General features: G+C 40.6%; 1 protein-coding gene across 3 annotated transcripts in view; it reads left to right on the top strand.

Annotated features, from left to right (window-relative positions):
• Positions 1 to 90: 90 nt before the first annotated feature.
• The window catches only part of LOC134874966 (solute carrier family 45 member 4), a 42,389-nt gene continuing 25,817 nt past the window's right edge, over positions 91 to 16,662 (top strand). The window contains exons 1-3 of one of the 3 annotated variants that reach the window (XM_063899279.1): positions 91 to 218; positions 1,433 to 1,509; positions 12,788 to 14,103. In XM_063899279.1, the coding sequence (XP_063755349.1) occupies positions 13,809 to 14,103 (295 nt within the window). In that variant the 5' untranslated portion in view covers positions 91 to 218; positions 1,433 to 1,509; positions 12,788 to 13,808. Of the gene's footprint in view, positions 282 to 1,432; positions 1,510 to 12,787; positions 14,104 to 16,662 lie in introns of all 3 variants that reach the window. The other 2 variants (XM_063899281.1, XM_063899280.1) reach the window with 2 other exon arrangements.

The raw sequence follows: 16,662 nt of genomic DNA, 5'->3' as shown, positions 1-16,662 counted from the left end.
CCCTCCCCTTTTATGCAAATTAGCCGTGACGTCGACGGAAGCCATCGTTACGTCCCTTCTTCCGACAGATATTCCTTTAAAGGCGTATTTAAAGCTGTGGCGTCAGTTGCAGGAGAGTAGCTGGCAACCTATGCAACAGAAGCTGCCGCAGAGCCGAGAGACAGTCCGACGCTCAGCGGACAGAAACACGGAGCCACCGTCTGACACTACCCGGCGAGGTGAGCACGGTGTCCGGTCAGAACAGGCGAGAGGGGACGGGTAATAAACATTTTTTAGCCGAGGTTTGTAAGCTCAGGCATGCGGAATACCCAGCATCTCAGGTTGCTGCTGCAGAGAGAGAGAGCAGGAGGAGGTGGTGGAGGGGGAGGCATTACAGTAGTGAGGCCTGTGTCAAAAACAAAAAGAGAGCTGGAGGTTCAGAGAGCCAGGCTCAGGTCAGGTTGCATAATTAGGTTGCTTGGATTATAAAGTGTTTATAATTAGCATTTCTAAATGGTGTTTGGATGGAAAGCAGGTTGAAAAAACAGACTGTTCAGGGTTGCAGTTGGGACAGTAGATTAACAGCTTTTGAGGAAGGAAGGAGCAGTTTACTGGAGAAGTTTACAAACCTTTGATTGGGTTCTGGGGTTGTCTTTTAACAATAAAGATCATATGAGAAGTTCCTTTATTTTCAATCAACTAATCATTGGTGTTTCTATTGTCAGTGGTTGTTGGTGCATTTATATTTCAACATTATTGTTATTTATAAAGACATTTAGGGTTGAAATTAAAAAGTTGAGAAAATAAGACAGAAAGAAATTAACTAATCATTAAAGTAGATTCTTTATCAGGAGTACTAAAACATTTTCTGGTTCTAACTTTTCTGGTTTCTATTTTTTGATTGCATATGGAATAACTTTTGGGTTGTGGACAATTTCAGGAAACACATTAAAGATGTCAGCTTATTTTGTTAGTAAGTGGTTAATTAATATATACATACAATAACGATAATGTAATAAACCATTTTCACTTTGATTTCAATGGCATTGTAAAATCCGCAACAGGGTTCTTCTGCCTTTTTGCTGTCAGATAACATTTAAAAAGCCATCTTTTATTTTCCTAAGAGGAGATGCACATCCATTTGATACTATCAGATATGTGTATAGGGTTTTACCTACATTTCTGTGATCCAGAGTACAATTACATTTAAATATATCTGTCTTGGACAGCTGTAGCTCCTTCAAATTACTTAGGCAGAGTGATGGGAGGGACAGTTTTCATTAAGCTGTTTTGTGAGAATTCTGGTTTACTGACAGCTACTGATTTAATTTTATGCTTGTGTACATGAGAGAGTGGATTTGCCGTGGCATTGGGTGCTGTATTGATCTTATGTACAGTATAACCTGACTTACTGTGTTTGCTGAGTCTTTACTCTTTGTGTTTGTGTGTTAAGGTACGACAGCAAGGATTAAAATTGCAGCCTGGACCAAAACGTCTTGCCGACATTTATGAAGCTTTTAAGGCCTTTTGGTGAGTCTTGCATGCACGCCTTTCTTTATTTCACTCCAAACACAGCACTTTAAAATCCATGTGTAGGTATTTTGTGTTTGTTTGAGTAAATCTTGCACAAACACTGGTCCCAAAGAGAGATGTAAATGGCGAGCATATGTTTTTGCTCTAGTTTCTTTGTGTTTCTATTCTGCTGGAAAACCACAGCCAGCATGAGCAATATAATAGGGGATAGAGTGCAGAATGTGGTGATCTGATTGCATTCTTGGTTTCGATTGATCTGACAGGATTTGCACACCCAAACACAATCATACTGTTCTTCCTTAAAAATCGCTTTCTATGTGTCAACCTTTTCCTTACGACATGCTGTCATGCAGCCTGAGTTTCAGGTTGCACGCCTAAGACTGGCAGGTTCAACTGAAGTGAAAGCAGCCGACTTCCTCTTGGTGAAATGTTTGCTGACTATTGGATGGTGCTTAGTCGGCATCATTTTAAAACCAACAACGCAATGTAGCCAGACACATCTGGTCACGAGCAAACAGTCACATGAACACACACAAACTTAAACATACATTTGCAGTGATGTTGTGCATACAGAGCACACATACATGCACTCGTACACTCTCAGAGGAAGGCTGTTCATCATTTGCCCATATACAAATATTTGAGACTTTGCATTCAGAACTGGATTATATTTCCTTTAAACAACATGTAAATAATGTCTGATAATGATTACTTTTTTCTTCCCAGTTATGTAATGCTCACACTTTTCTTACAGAGATACATACCAGTCTCTTGGTCGAAACATGTACAAACACACCCTTCTTATTATGACCAGATTGAGACTCCCAAGTAAAATGTAAACAACTTCTGCGAGACCTGTAGTTTGAAAATGTTTTAATTGTGACTCTTCATAGAAAACGCGTCTAATATACCAAATTGACTTTGGCATGTTTAAGTTTGTCTCCACTTCAGATTCTTTTTGCATCATGCTCTTTCATATTTTGTCTTGCCTTATTTTAAGTCTCAGTTGGAGCCGACACAACGGGAGGTTTCTTAGAAGGTATCCTGCTGTAAAGAAATTACACGCTTATCATGCAACTTGCACGTCCCTGGTTTGAGTTTTGTCTTATTCTATACTGGCAGAACTGTTCGGTAAAGACCTCAATGTGTACAAGGTTCTCGAAAACAAACAATGCTTGATAGTACTATGCTATTACATAAATTTGATAGGCTAAGACTGCTCCTCGCTGGATTATGTTATGTTGGACCATGTTGCCAGATTTTAAATTAAAGTAAAACAAAAACCCTACTTTTGCCTTATTTGATTTTAATCATACTGTCCACTTCACACTGTCCCTCTTATGCGCTCACAGTCTTTGCCTTTCTCTGTACATTCAAACACACACAGCTGATTTAGCTGATCCTGTTTGTAGATTACCCTCTTCCTAGCGGTGTGAGGTTTTTGTTCTCAAACCTGAGAATGAGAGAGGGAGAGAAAGTCAGTTTGTTTTCCCGACTGATCAGAGAGCAAGCATGTGTGTTTGTCATCTTATTTACATCAGTGCCATCAACAACCCCCCTTATCTCTACTGCATCTTACACACACACACACACACACACACACACACACACACACACACACACACACACACACACACACACACACACACACACACACACACACAGACAACAGGTTGCTGCCTTTATAACTCTTTGATGTCTAAGATAAACAGAAAAGTAGGTGTTACAGTTGGATTTAACAGTTGTTGAATAAATGTGTGCGTGTGGTTGGGCATCCTGAGGCGGTCGTGTTTGTTTGTGTGGAGATTATCAGCCACACTTCATGCATGGCTGCTTAGTTTTCTAGTGGTGAAGGACAGTTATTAAAGTCAATATCAGATGGCTGTACTGTATTTAGCCCTGGCTTTGAGATAGAGGACACAAACCCAGACACACACATCGATGTTCTCAGTAGCCAAAGAGATTATCAACAACACAAAACGTCTTCTAAGAATAGAGATTTTCCACTTAGTTTGTTTGCTCTCCTGTCAGCTCTCATCCACTCTGTCTTGTCTACCTTTACTCCTTTTTTTGACATTTGCCTGCCTTGCTCAAGGTCACCAAATGCATTTTACCTGCTATTCAGAGATTTGGACTAGCAGCCGGATGTCTTGGCTGAGCGTCTAAAAACTTTGTCATCAGATTGTAACATTTTACCAAAAGCAATGGTTAGGTCAGATGAACTCCGAGAGCATGAAAAGCTTGAACAAATTTGCCCTTACCACACTTTTAAACAATTAGCCCATGATTCATTTTAATACTGCACCAGTGCTGTTGTGAAATGTCTGCACTTTGAGCCAATTTTCACTCCTCCGCTTTCCAATTAAATTACCAGAAAGCGGACTTGATGCCAAAGATGACTGGCGGCGAATAAAATAAGCTTTTTAAGTAAAGTGTTTTTGGTTACGTACAAGTTTCAGCCACGCTTATCTCTCACTCTTCTTCTGTTTTGTTAAAGTTAAAGTGTGCCTTTTTAAAAGTTGGTGTATACTATATACACTGTAGAGTATCAGCATTACGAAAACGACATGGAATGATGACAAGTAAAATTACGTTAATGTTATTGTCTTCTGAACGTTTGAGTATGGAGCCTTTGACATTTTGACAGTATTGGAACTTGTCTTGGAATGTTGTTGTTGTTGTTGTTGTTGAAAAAAGAATACAAAAACAAGTCTAGATAGTTGGGCTACACACACACCAACTGAAGCCGTGTCATTGAGCAGAGTAACCGACCACACTTGTTTGACAGCATGAAACTTGATCAAAATACTTTCCAATACTTTGCCAATTCCAAGCTTGAGCAATGTTGCACTAAAAAGTAAATTTAAAAGTTACCACAAAACAATTATGAATGTTTATGTATCATATCATCACTGCTGCAGAGAAAAACTAATATTGCTTTTCTGTGACATGGAATGTGACACGGCAGAAAAGCATACTGGCAATGGGAAAGAGGTGTATTGCCTGTTTTAAGGGGGTTTGAAATGAACAAAAAACTGCATATACTCGTTCAGAAAAGAGCAGAAATGTGGTCAGCAGTTTAATGCTGCTGTCAGTTGTGGAATTTTCCCTTTAAGGGATGGAATGGGTTAAACTCACCACCCTGTATTCTTTGCAGTCCTGAACAGGACTGTGCAGGCAGTTATACTTATGTTGTATTGTTGTCAAAGAAGCTGTTGTGGAAGAATAGTGTTTGTGACAACATGAAAACACTTTCCAGTGCATTAGCTGATTTTAAATTAGTTACATTTGTGAGCACAGGGGGGTTGTTTTTGTTGTTTTTCAGTGACGTTCCAACTGACTGAGGCATTTTTTTTAATTAGAGGACATTTTTAAGTGTACGTTGTCAAACTGATGACTAAAAACAACCAACACATTTTAACATCAAGTAGATCATATCGTCCCCTTGCACACTCTTTTAGTTTCTTTCTGTCTCTGCTGTGGCTTGCTGCTCCCTCTATAAGATAAAGCCTCATATGCTGTGGGAGGGAGGTTTGCCACATACATTCACACACATACATGTAAATGAACACACACACACACACACACACATACACAGTCCCTCTAAAACGGAGCAGGCCCCCTGGGTCAGAGAGACAGGATGCAGGAGGGGGGGATGAAGTAATGTGATGTTGGGTAGGGGGTTCCATAGTCAGAGGGGGCAAAGATGAGGTTGGAGGTGGTGAGTTGCATGCTTGTGTGTCTGTGGTTATGTGGTGAGGGTGACACACACCCAGTAACGTGACTCCGGTGTAGAAGTAGGCCAAGGCTGCTGTCAGCAGCTTGTCAAAACCTCACTGTATCTAGCCTAAAAACACTCAGATCTGCAGGAGTTAACACAATTTATTTTCATCAGGAGTTTGTGAGCATTATCTGTTAGCATGCTAGCCGTGTAAAGGGTACACAAATCTTCTGTGTTATCATATTACATAAAAATGATGCTAAATGTATGAGATATTTGACACTATGTCGACATCAACTGTCTAGACGGGCTCAGATCAGCAGCCAGTGGATTAGAATATCAGTGTGTGTGTTTGTGTACTTCCACAGACCGGTTAGTCAGCTGTTGCTTACAAACTAATAATATGGTATTTTCTTTCTAAAGGTCTGGTCACCTTCAACCTGCCTTGAAAGGGGTTTTGAGTGCTAACTAGCTAACCTATCAGCCAGGGTTAAAAATAAACACTAGGATAACTGGGCTATTGCTAGATGCAAAGCTAGCTGACACCACACAACACACAGCACACACTGTCCTCACCTCACATCTTCCCTTTAACTTTTGCTTTGTCAGGTGTTAGGCTAGTGTTGGCCAGCATATATTTTTAAAACATGCTATGACCAAAATGTTACACTTTGATTAAATGGGGCGAAGCCTGCAAGCTAGTTTAGGCAGTCAACTCGAGCACCAATGAAACATTTGCACCTAACGCCCCTCGCCACTCTTGCAACCAACCAAACATAGTCTCCTGAATCTGGCGCTCTATTTAAGCTGTCGGATCTGCCTACCTCTGCCTCTCTAATGCTGTTTCCACGCTGCTAAATGCGTTCACCTCACTGCTGCTGCTGCATTCACGTTGGCGATGCTCGCCTGCCGCACCACCACCCCTCATCACTCAATTTTCTATGTAAAACTGTGGAGTGATGAGGCCCTGGCCTAGACGCTGAACTCAAACTATATACTGCTTCTAATAAACATATTAATGAAACATGTGAGTTGTCTGACTGAACTAAAAACACACTGAAAGGATAACAAACTGGCCTAACACCTAACATTCACAAGGTAGCTCATAAATACATTAGAAAATGTAAACTGAGTTAAGCAATTATTTAGAGGTAGGATCATTTTCTCGTAGACTTCAATACAATAGGACCTCTATTTGCAGCGAGACTCAAGACAATGTGAAATTTAAGGCCATTCTGCATTTGCTTCATTTTTCCGACAAAGAGTTTGCGCCTTGGTAGCTCCACAAAAACAGACATAAGCCTCATTTCTGGCCTCTTGATTCTCAGAAGGTTTGAAGTGACATAAGCTCACCAAAGCTAAACCAGATAAACACACAAAGTAAGTCCCTCACCAGAACCTCATTACTTAAAGTTAGATTTAGGATTGGTATTTAATTGCTTAAGTGCTTTAAGTGCTCCATATTGACAATTATTTGAAGGTATTGTAACTGAAAAACTACCAGATATACAGGAGAGGCTAACATAACATGACATAACATATTTTGTTTGTTTGTTTTTTCCACGTAGCTGTTTGTTATTATGGTCTAAATAATACCCAGTAAAAGTAACTTGCCTGCTAATTGACTTGATTAAGTTTAGTAGTTTAGTTTAAATTCTTTAGAGCGATCTTTTTTGATATAAAAGACATATTGATAATGAATTAAATGTAAAAAAACATCCATTCTTGAATTTGTTTTTAGTTGTTTACAACATCATTTTGAATTGAATTTGCTAGTTTTACAAAGAAGGTTGCAGACCAGATGAAATGTAAAAACTTCTGAAATTGTTCAAATGAGGCTGTTTGTTGACATACTGTTCTCAAAGCCCCTATATTATTATTGGCTGATGCTGACTCATTACTCAACCTGTCTGTATAGTGACTGTTTGACCTTAACAGCCTTCAGGGTATTTACTAGGACAAAAAAACAATGACTGCAATTGTGGGTTTTTTTCCATATTATTAGCCCTGATGGCCAAAGTGAGCGAAGGCATTTGACTTCTATTTCAAGCGTAGGCAGCTGAGAGGTTTAGGTGAGGTAGAGATTGGAGATTCATTTACAGCTTTCAGTGGGCGGTACTCAGAAACGTGTTGATGTACACAGGCTTGAACAAATTTGCCCTTACCACACTTTTGAACAACTAGCCCTTTTCAGTCAATTTTCACTCCTTAAAGTTTTCCTGAGTCACCTTATCCTGCGGTAGAAACTTTAGTCTTAAATGAAATGATGAAACTTCCCTCTTTGGGTTTTGTCCAATCACTGTTCCCATCTTCACTGGCCCAGGACAAACTGATGTCCCGCTTTCCAATTAAATTACCAGAAAGCGGACTTGATGCCAAAGATGACTGGCGGTGAATAAGATAAGCTTTTTAAATAAAGTGTTTTTGGTTACATTCAAGTTTCAGCCACGCTTATCTCTTACTCTTCTTTTGTTTTGTTAAAGTGTGCCTTTTTAAAAGTTGGTGTATACTATATGCACTGTAAAGTATCAGCATTATGAAAACGACATGGAAGGATGACAAGTAAAATTACGTTGATGTTATTGTCTTCTGAAAGTTTGAGTGTGGAGCCTTTGACATTTTGACAGTATTGGAACTTGTCTTGGAATGTTGTTGTTGTTGTTGTTGTTGATGAAGTATAGATAGTTGGGCTATACACACACATTCATGCACGCACTCATGCACACACACATGGCGGTTGTCTAATGTTTATGGTGTAACATACACTACAGATGTATGTATCCTATCACGCGGGGAAAAACTAATATTGCTTGTGTGTGTGTGTGTGTGTGTGTGTGTGTGTGTGTGTGTGTGTGTGTGTGTGTGTGTGTGTGTGTGTGTGTGTGTGTGTGTGTGTGTGTGTGTGTGTGTGTGTGTGTGTGTGTGTGTGTGTGTGTGTGTGTGTGTGTGTGTGTGTGTGTGTGTGTGTGTGTGAGAACAGCAGGTATGTTGTGTAATATTCATACCGGCCAGCATAGAGATATAAACCCTGTGTTAATGGAGTTAAGGATTTCTCATTGACACTAGTGCACGTTGATACACATGTGCCCCCCACCCTCTACACTGCAGCAGCACTGCGCCATAATGCACACATCCAGTCCTAGTTTAACCCCCCCTCTTCTCTGTCTCTCTCTTGCTGTACTACTTATCCTTGCCATCTGCCTCCCAAGCTGGGAATATTGTTATTCATCACGGGAATATCACCAGCACCATGGGAATGTTGGAAGGGATTGTGTGCTAGCATTCTTGTTAGCTTTTGTGTGTTTACATGTTTCTTTGTGGTTGTCCAGGAACTTTCTTATGCATGTGTGTGTATATTTTCTTCTTTTAATTTCTTCTTTCTCTTACACACCTGCACACACACCATGCCAGAATCAAAGCTAAGGATAGATTTTGAGAGTAAACTAAATCGTGAGCAAATGAAAGAAGCTTCTCTGAACCGTTTTCTCATATGAACTCGGTCACTATTCAGAGAATCAGGTGTGAACACTGTCTGGAGGTTCTCTTTCACACATGTAGCACCACTAAGTGATTGTCCGTGTCAGAAGTGCACTCATAACATCCATAGGCAGCAGCAGTGTGAACTCGATCCTAAGATCTTCAGGCTTGTAATCCAGCTCTATATGGGTCAGTGCTATGTATGGTTTGTATCATGTTGGTTTAGTGTTCATTTACCTTTCTGGTCTGTTGACATTATTGCTTGAAATATTTTCTGTTGATTAACTGGTTTCTTAATTGCTTTATCTTCCCCCTTGATGGCAAACAAACAACTTTTCTAAATTGTTAAGGGAACAGTCACCTGCAGATTGAGTTTGATCAGATCCCATAACCTTGGCAAGTTTCAAACATTTATTTATGCAAAGCATTTTACAATGTACGTTACAGCCTTTAACAGATACAGTCCTTGCAGGCTTGCAGACATGTCTTTTTTCTGTTACATGCTAGAGAAATAGTGGGCTAAAGAGGAAGCAGGGCAATGGAGACGCTATACTGTATGAAGTGAGAAAAGGACAAGCTGCCCTTATTTCGTGCTGGTGTTGCAGCTAATCTGGTCTCTGGCACCAGAATAAATGCTCACCAAAATAGACCTGGGTTACGTGTGCTTAGCGTGTGATTCAAAAAGCTTGTTTGTGTGTGTGTTTAACTGCAACACACAGGAAACAACTGACTCTTCCATTTTCCCCAACTTTGGACTGAACAGGCATCTACTGTGCATTCCTCCCTGATGCTTGTTTTCCCTTCATCTTCTGTATGTGTCTCTTTCGGTCCACCTAAGGAAGAAATATGACATATTCAACATTATTTGAATATTTTCTTGCTCTGTCTTATGTTATCTCCATCCTGTTTCCCCGACTCTTCCTCTCAGTTCTCTTCATCTGGCACCTTTTCATCCTAATAGCCCTCAAACTGCATTTCTTTATTTTTATTTTTACCCTGAAAAAAAGCTGAGGTGAGGTTCTATAGAAACTGAGCTTGTGTAACGGACACACACACATGCCCAAACACACAAAAACAATTGGACAACTGAGCATTAATCACTTTATCTGTGTGTTTTTGTAGGACTGAGAATGAGTTGCAGGACAGATAGTGCTGTCACTGAGAAAGATTTATAGCAGCACCTCAACTTGTTCTTTGCTTTTGTCACACAACTTATCAGACACCTATTTTGATATAACAACAGATCCACCAACATCACATACCTGACACACCTTTAGACCCAGAACAATAGCGCTGAACCCAACTACTTAATCTCAAACTGGATGGGTTGGATTTCTAAGTAATTTGCCTTTTTAATGCTGACAAACACAAGTTTACACACCTTAATTAAATGTAGTTTCCCTATGATCAACCATATCCAGTTTGTTAGAATCCACACAATTGCTAACACATATTGAGCTCCCATAACATCAGTTGCAGGGACATTTCATTATCTATATAATCTCAGTTAACAGCTGTTTTCACTGTGCGACAATCCGTCGGGGGAACAGATTGTAATAAATCAAAAAGTCATTTAATCATCTATTGGATTGACAGAAATAACAGCATTGTGAGGATTTGTCTTTGTCTAATAGACGATGGATGACAGAATATTTTTTTGTGAGTGTCAAATCTTTATCATCTAAAAGTTAGAGATGATCACTTTTCAAATAGTTTGTTCCCTCTGAATATTGTTTTTCAAACATTGCATTGATGTGTGCATACTGTTCGACGGTGCTGACGAGTGACACCCGGGACTCAAAAGTTAGGCTAACGCAGAAATGCTTTAAACCCACAAGAGAAATGCATAAATAGCGGCAGGTGTTGCGTCTACTGGATTGCAAAAAGAAGCCAGGTTATATAAAAGCCCATAAGCAAATGACCCCACCACTTGTTTTACCTCAGCGGAAATGATCCTGAAAAGCTCACGGTCTTAATTGCTGATGTTTTTTTTTTTAGATTCACCCATTTAGAGTGAATAACACAAAAAGGCATGTTATAAATGAATACGTCCAATGCCAAAATTACATACTTGAGGTTCAAACGTGGTAGTCCACAAACAAAACGGTGACGTCAAGGTGGTTACGTCCAGTTCTTTGACCAGTTTTTGACTGCTAACCAAAACCAGACCATAATTCTAGCATCTGAACCCTGTTTCCTATCATTCCCAATAGTTCCCATCAGACTGGATTATTTTGCAACTACTGGTTAACCAGATCTGAACATGTTGTTGTTGTTGTTGTTAGTATGTTGTTACACGTTTCCCAGTGTAGGAGCTTGGGCACATCTCCCCGACAGTTAGTGGAGGTTGAGGCCTTTCTTCTGTGGTCGTCCTCTCATTTGGACAGAATTAAGAATAGTGTGTATATGTGTCTGTGAAGAGGAGAGGGGCTTGTTATGTAATCTGCTGCAGTGTGTAAGGTCAGGGATGTATGTGTGTGTGTATGTGACAATAAAATATTCATGAGCGTTTTGAGCACATCATGAATGTTAATAGGGACATGTGAGAGCACTGAAATGGAGAGGAGGGTCGAACTAGAGAAAGTAAGAAAATAAGCTGAGGGACAAATATTTTCTACCTCTTCTGTGTCACTGTCCGTCTGCCTCTTTTCGCTCTTTCCTTCTCTTCCTCTGCCTTAACACACTCCCTGCATCTCTTAATCTTCCCACCTTCCACCTGTTCAAACCATCCTTCCTTCCTTTCCTTGTCTCTTTCCCTCTTTTCTTTCTCTTTCTCCTCCTTTAATAGGCTTCGTGATGAAGGCCTTAGCACTGTTTATATGATGTGTGTATGAGTCGTTCACGTGGTCAGCATTAGTGTGTGTTGGGTGTGACGAAACGTGCAGTCTCTCCGAGTTTAATCCAGTGCCCCGCTGGACACAAAACTTTGGAATTTAACTCTGTATTGACTGTATTGAACATACATGCAGTCTGTTTCTCTGTTTCTCTCTATGACGCGCGGTTTGAGCTGATGGCCGTCTCGCCTCATTCTCCTCCCTTTCTCTTTTTTCTCTGTCCACATAGCTCTCATTTCTTCTCACCAAACACACACACAAGCCCTCTGTTTGAAACAGTAGCTCAATTTGAAAACGATCAGCACATAAAACGCATGCTTTCATCCTCCCCGTCCAGTTTGAAAGACTACCCGAGTGTCTGCGAGGATGAATCATGTGCTCAAACCAATTCCACTTAAAAATGGACCCTTTTCATAGGAGAGTGTGTGTCTCTAAGCATGTTTGTGTGCTCCTAAAAAAAGATATTGATTCAGATTGATCCTAATTTGCTCTGTTTTGCTCAAATAACACAAATGCTCATTTTTTCTTTAGGCCTTAAAGTGTGTTGTAATGCAGATAGCTTGTGCTTAAACGTACATGACATTATTACATGTCACTTTTTAGACGCTCTTATCCAAAGCTGAATACTGTGGACAATTCCCACAGGAGCAATTTAGGGTGAAGTGTCTGACCCAGGGATACAACAACATGCTGACTGCAGTTGGGATGGAACCAGTGCTTCCCTGATCCGAAGATCAGCGCACTAACCCACTATACCAGAGCCTCCTTAAATTACTGGTCCAAATCATTTCTCCGTCCAGGCCAATACGATGGTCTTCCTCAGTCAGCGTTGATAAAGAAATTAAGCGATTAAAACATTAAATTAAAGTGCATGTTTGTCATGATTTTACATGCTCAACTCCTAAACCAGTAGTGGCTTCTGTACCTCCCTCTCTTTACCTCTTCTTCTTTATTAATGGTTTAGTTGAGATGGCGCTCTGCTTCTACCTAAGGTTGACACACCTGAGAAAATTGCACCACTTCTTTTTGTTAGCATGCTGCAAATTCCGCATGCTCTTGCCAATCCATGTTGTAAAAGTTAGACTGCTGTCACTAACTGATGTTTTTTTGTTTTTGTCTTCTCGCCCTCTCCTCTCAACTCCTCACTTGTCACCTCTCCTCCTGACCAATGGGACACCTGCGTTGTGGCTCCGTTCTTCTCCACCTGGTGGTTGTCGTCCTGGTGGTTGTCGTCCTCCTCTAGATTGATCGGCCAATCGATGGGGATTTTCAGAGGAGCTCCGACTGCCTTCGCTGCCTGTCCTCCTCCTCCCCCCTCCCCCCGCAGCCTCTTCCTAGCCCCCACCAACTCCGTCATCCAGACTTCCATTCAGCCCTCAATAAACAAAATGACTCTAGACCTTACTGAATGGTCTTCTATATGGATTTTTACATCTAGTAATAGACAATAAGAAAAAGAGGGAGAAACCTCAATGACAAAAAAGCCATAAACACACACACACACACACACACACACACACACACACACACACACACACACATTAATATACACACTCACACATACACACACACAAACACACCTGACAAACACAGACAAAATTCAAACGCCCACTCTTGGAATGTACCGCACACTCTTCCTGTGAAAATTCAATTGCTTCCTTTTTATTTTTCTGGATTCTTTTTTTTGTTACAAGTTTTGGAAAGCTGATTTTGTTTTATTTTTCCACTCTGGGACAATACAAGCAGCTGAGAGGAGGATAACCACGTGTTGAATTAGAAGCTGCAGGATTTTGGGAGGACAACTTGTTAAGAGGACAACTGATTGCTGGAAAAAAGTTCTGTTTATTTTACATTATCTTCCCAGATCTATCAGTTTTTTCCTTTATTTACATCGTGTCCAAAGCCTTTTTTAGTTTTGGTTCGACCCAAGATTTACATTTTATTACCTTGCATACTAGGACACTATCTGTTACAGGTTTTTTTTAAATTCCAGTGTTAAAGCACTCCTCATGTTTTGATCTCCCTTAAATGGGTATTCATTGTTTAAACCAGTAATAGTTTGCATGTGACTATAAAGTTACTAGCACATGCTGCAATTTGTAGCTTGTAAAGATTGTAATTAAGTCACCACTAGCTTTAAAGTAACAACAAGTGACTTGAAATTCATAGTTTGAGGAAACAGTATTGTTTTTTTGGTAGCTACAGGTAATTGTTCTCAGATTTGTCAACGTTAGAGTGGGTGCACGTCTTCCCTTGTTGCGTGCATGCCCTCCACCATGCCTCCCCAGAACACAGAGGCTGACGCTATGCAGGTCGGATCTCTGGTGGGCGGTGGGAATGCCAAAAACTCAGAGGCATCAGGTGTGGACGAAGAGAAAGGAGGAACAGGAGGCGAGACGGATGGATTGGGAGGTCGAGGAGGGGAGGAGTCAGCGAGCGAGCGATCAGTCGAACGCATACCCTTAAAGCGATGGGTGATGCATGGTGCTGTAATGTTTGGCCGGGAGTTCTGCTACGCTATGGAGACAGCACTGGTGACACCAGTCCTGCTGCAAATAGGTGAGTGAAGAGTCCATATGCACACACCACATTAAAAACACAGAAAATCCGAATCAGAAATACTTTATTTATCCCAAATTGGGAAATGCCAGGAAAGAAATCTCTCTGGTCACCTGCTACTGTTCTCATTGTTGTCCTGCTGTCCACCTTACACAGCCTCCGACTACCTATAACAAAGCAAAAAATATCATCCTCATTTAGCAGCAGACTTGGGCGGTATGTATACAGTCTATTGTATTTTTTCTCATACCTTTTATTACACCCGGACATTCCACCGGGATAAACAAAACAAAACAGCTGAGCTATACTCTTGTCCCTTATTGCTAAAACAAGAATAGCCTTTTCAGGTTTAATGAGCTTGAGCTGTAGTTGTAACGTTACGTCCAAGGGACATCTTTACATTCTTGTTTTGTCAGACTAACAGTTAAAAAGAGGGGTATTTTATAAATATTATTATATAAAAAAGAAAAAGCTGCAACTATGAGAAGTATATTCCTCATCTTATGCAATATACGTACGGAAGTTTCATCCTTCTAAATAGAAGTAAGAAGTAACCTTTAGTATACGAAGTGCCTGTAATCTTTAATATGGTTTGTGAGCGGGAACAAGGAGCCATGTTGTTGTCCTGACGACGTTGTCCTGGCATTTAAGAGGACACCTTGGCAGCTCGATGCAACCCACCTCCTGTTCACTTTGTTCAGATGGACTTCAACTGGATCTGCCTAGAGATTAGTTAGCATGCGTGCAGACACACACACACACACACACACACACACACACACACACACACACACACACACACACACACACACACACACACACACACACACACACACACACACACAGTCATCCAGTCACAGTGTGTGTACTGTCATTTGCACCTTGCCAAGTCCAATTTCGTCTGCAGTACACTGAAGCCCTTAGGGGAGACGGAGAGGGTGTGAAAAGTGAAAAGGAGCAGAGAAGGGAGAGAAGAAGGGGAAGGACACGAGAGTGAGAGAGTGAGAGAGAGAGTGAGAGAGAGAGAGAGAGAGAGAGAGAGAGAGCTGAAATAGCCGTACCCTTGTTTATAATGCAAAGTCACTTCCCATGCAATTCCCCCCTCTCTCTTTCTTTTCCTTTCTCTCCAAATCTCTTCTTCCCCCTCAGTGGTGTATTGAGATCTCATAGTTTACATAACCACGGCGACATGAGTGGCAGGACACTCTGTGACCACCGTGAGTCATGACTGGCTCACCCAGGATGAGCCGTCACAGGAAGGCTTTTAAACACTTCCAATTTTAGGTTTCAATTACAGTTTCAGATTAAACTACAACAGTGGGATCTGCATGCAAGTGTTGAAGAAAAGTATAATATTTTACAGCAACAAAAGTCTCAATCAGCTTAAAAAAACAGGTGTGATTCATAAAAAAAATCTAAATTTGAATGTTTTTGTTCTATCTTAAGCACGGATAGAGCTGCCCTCACCAACTTTTTTATAGATCATGATGTGTCTGAGCCTGTTTTAGTAGATTTCAGAGCCACTGAGACGTACAAATGCCTCAGATTAGGTCACTGAAATAAATAAACAGAGCTGTGAATTTGGTGTCTTGCTGGGATTAAGCTCTTATGTGGGGAGTTTATCCAGTAATGCTTGTCTTTTAGTGTTCGGTTAATAGACTGCTGATCAATCTGACCTTTCAAAGCTTATCGTTTGGAGAGATGATTGCCCTGCAACTAAGTGAATTATTAAGTAGATTGCACACAGTCAAGCTGAGCGCAACATCTTTGAATTTCATAGTAATTTGTTGTATATTAGCAGATGTTCTGTTCAGGTTTGCAGCCATTGTTAAACCATATCACAACTCTTAACAGGTCAGCATTTTTTATGGGAATTGACCTATAAGCAATATTTTAACAACACAACAATGAAATTTCATCACTTGTTCGGTTGATATGTCAATTTAAAACTTGGTAGCACACAGTTTCTTGTTTACACATTCAGCAGACGTGGATCTACATTATAATTTTTTCAAAATTGTGTTGAAAGGAAACAAGGCTGTGAGTGCGAACAAAAACAGTAACATTTAAGAGGTGTGAAAAAATTCCACTCGGAGCTGGGGGAACTGCGGAGTCAGGGGATAAGTCTTTGTTGGTTCATAACTAGAGCAGAATGTGTTCCCAGTTGCATTTTGGAAATATGTTTTTTTTTTTATTACTTTTTGCCAATTTTCGGTTCTAATGATACATCTATTGTCGGGTTAATAGGTTTGATTTTGTTGCGACCCTGTCCATCGAAACATTATATATTTTCATGCTTGCTGCCTAAAACAGATGTGCAGACTGATTCATGTTTTTAGCCAGCTGACAAACAACCAGGCCAACTGCGATGAAAACAAATCTCCCTCCAAACTCTGTGGGCAGAAGTCCAAGTTTTGGGATAACACATATCGACCCCCTATCTCCATGTGGTTAATGCTCCATGCACGCTGGAGACTGACTGTAGCTACTGGAATTAGCTGGAGAGCTGGCTGGTTGGCTCGACCTGAGTGGAACCATTGTGTGTGTGTGTAACCCCAT

The sequence above is a fragment of the Eleginops maclovinus genome, chromosome 13 (assembly GCF_036324505.1).
Source record: "Eleginops maclovinus isolate JMC-PN-2008 ecotype Puerto Natales chromosome 13, JC_Emac_rtc_rv5, whole genome shotgun sequence".
Taxonomy (NCBI): Eukaryota; Metazoa; Chordata; class Actinopteri; order Perciformes; family Eleginopidae; genus Eleginops; species Eleginops maclovinus.
Note: the sequence above shows the minus strand (reverse complement) of the source record. Positions and strands in the feature narration are given on the sequence as shown.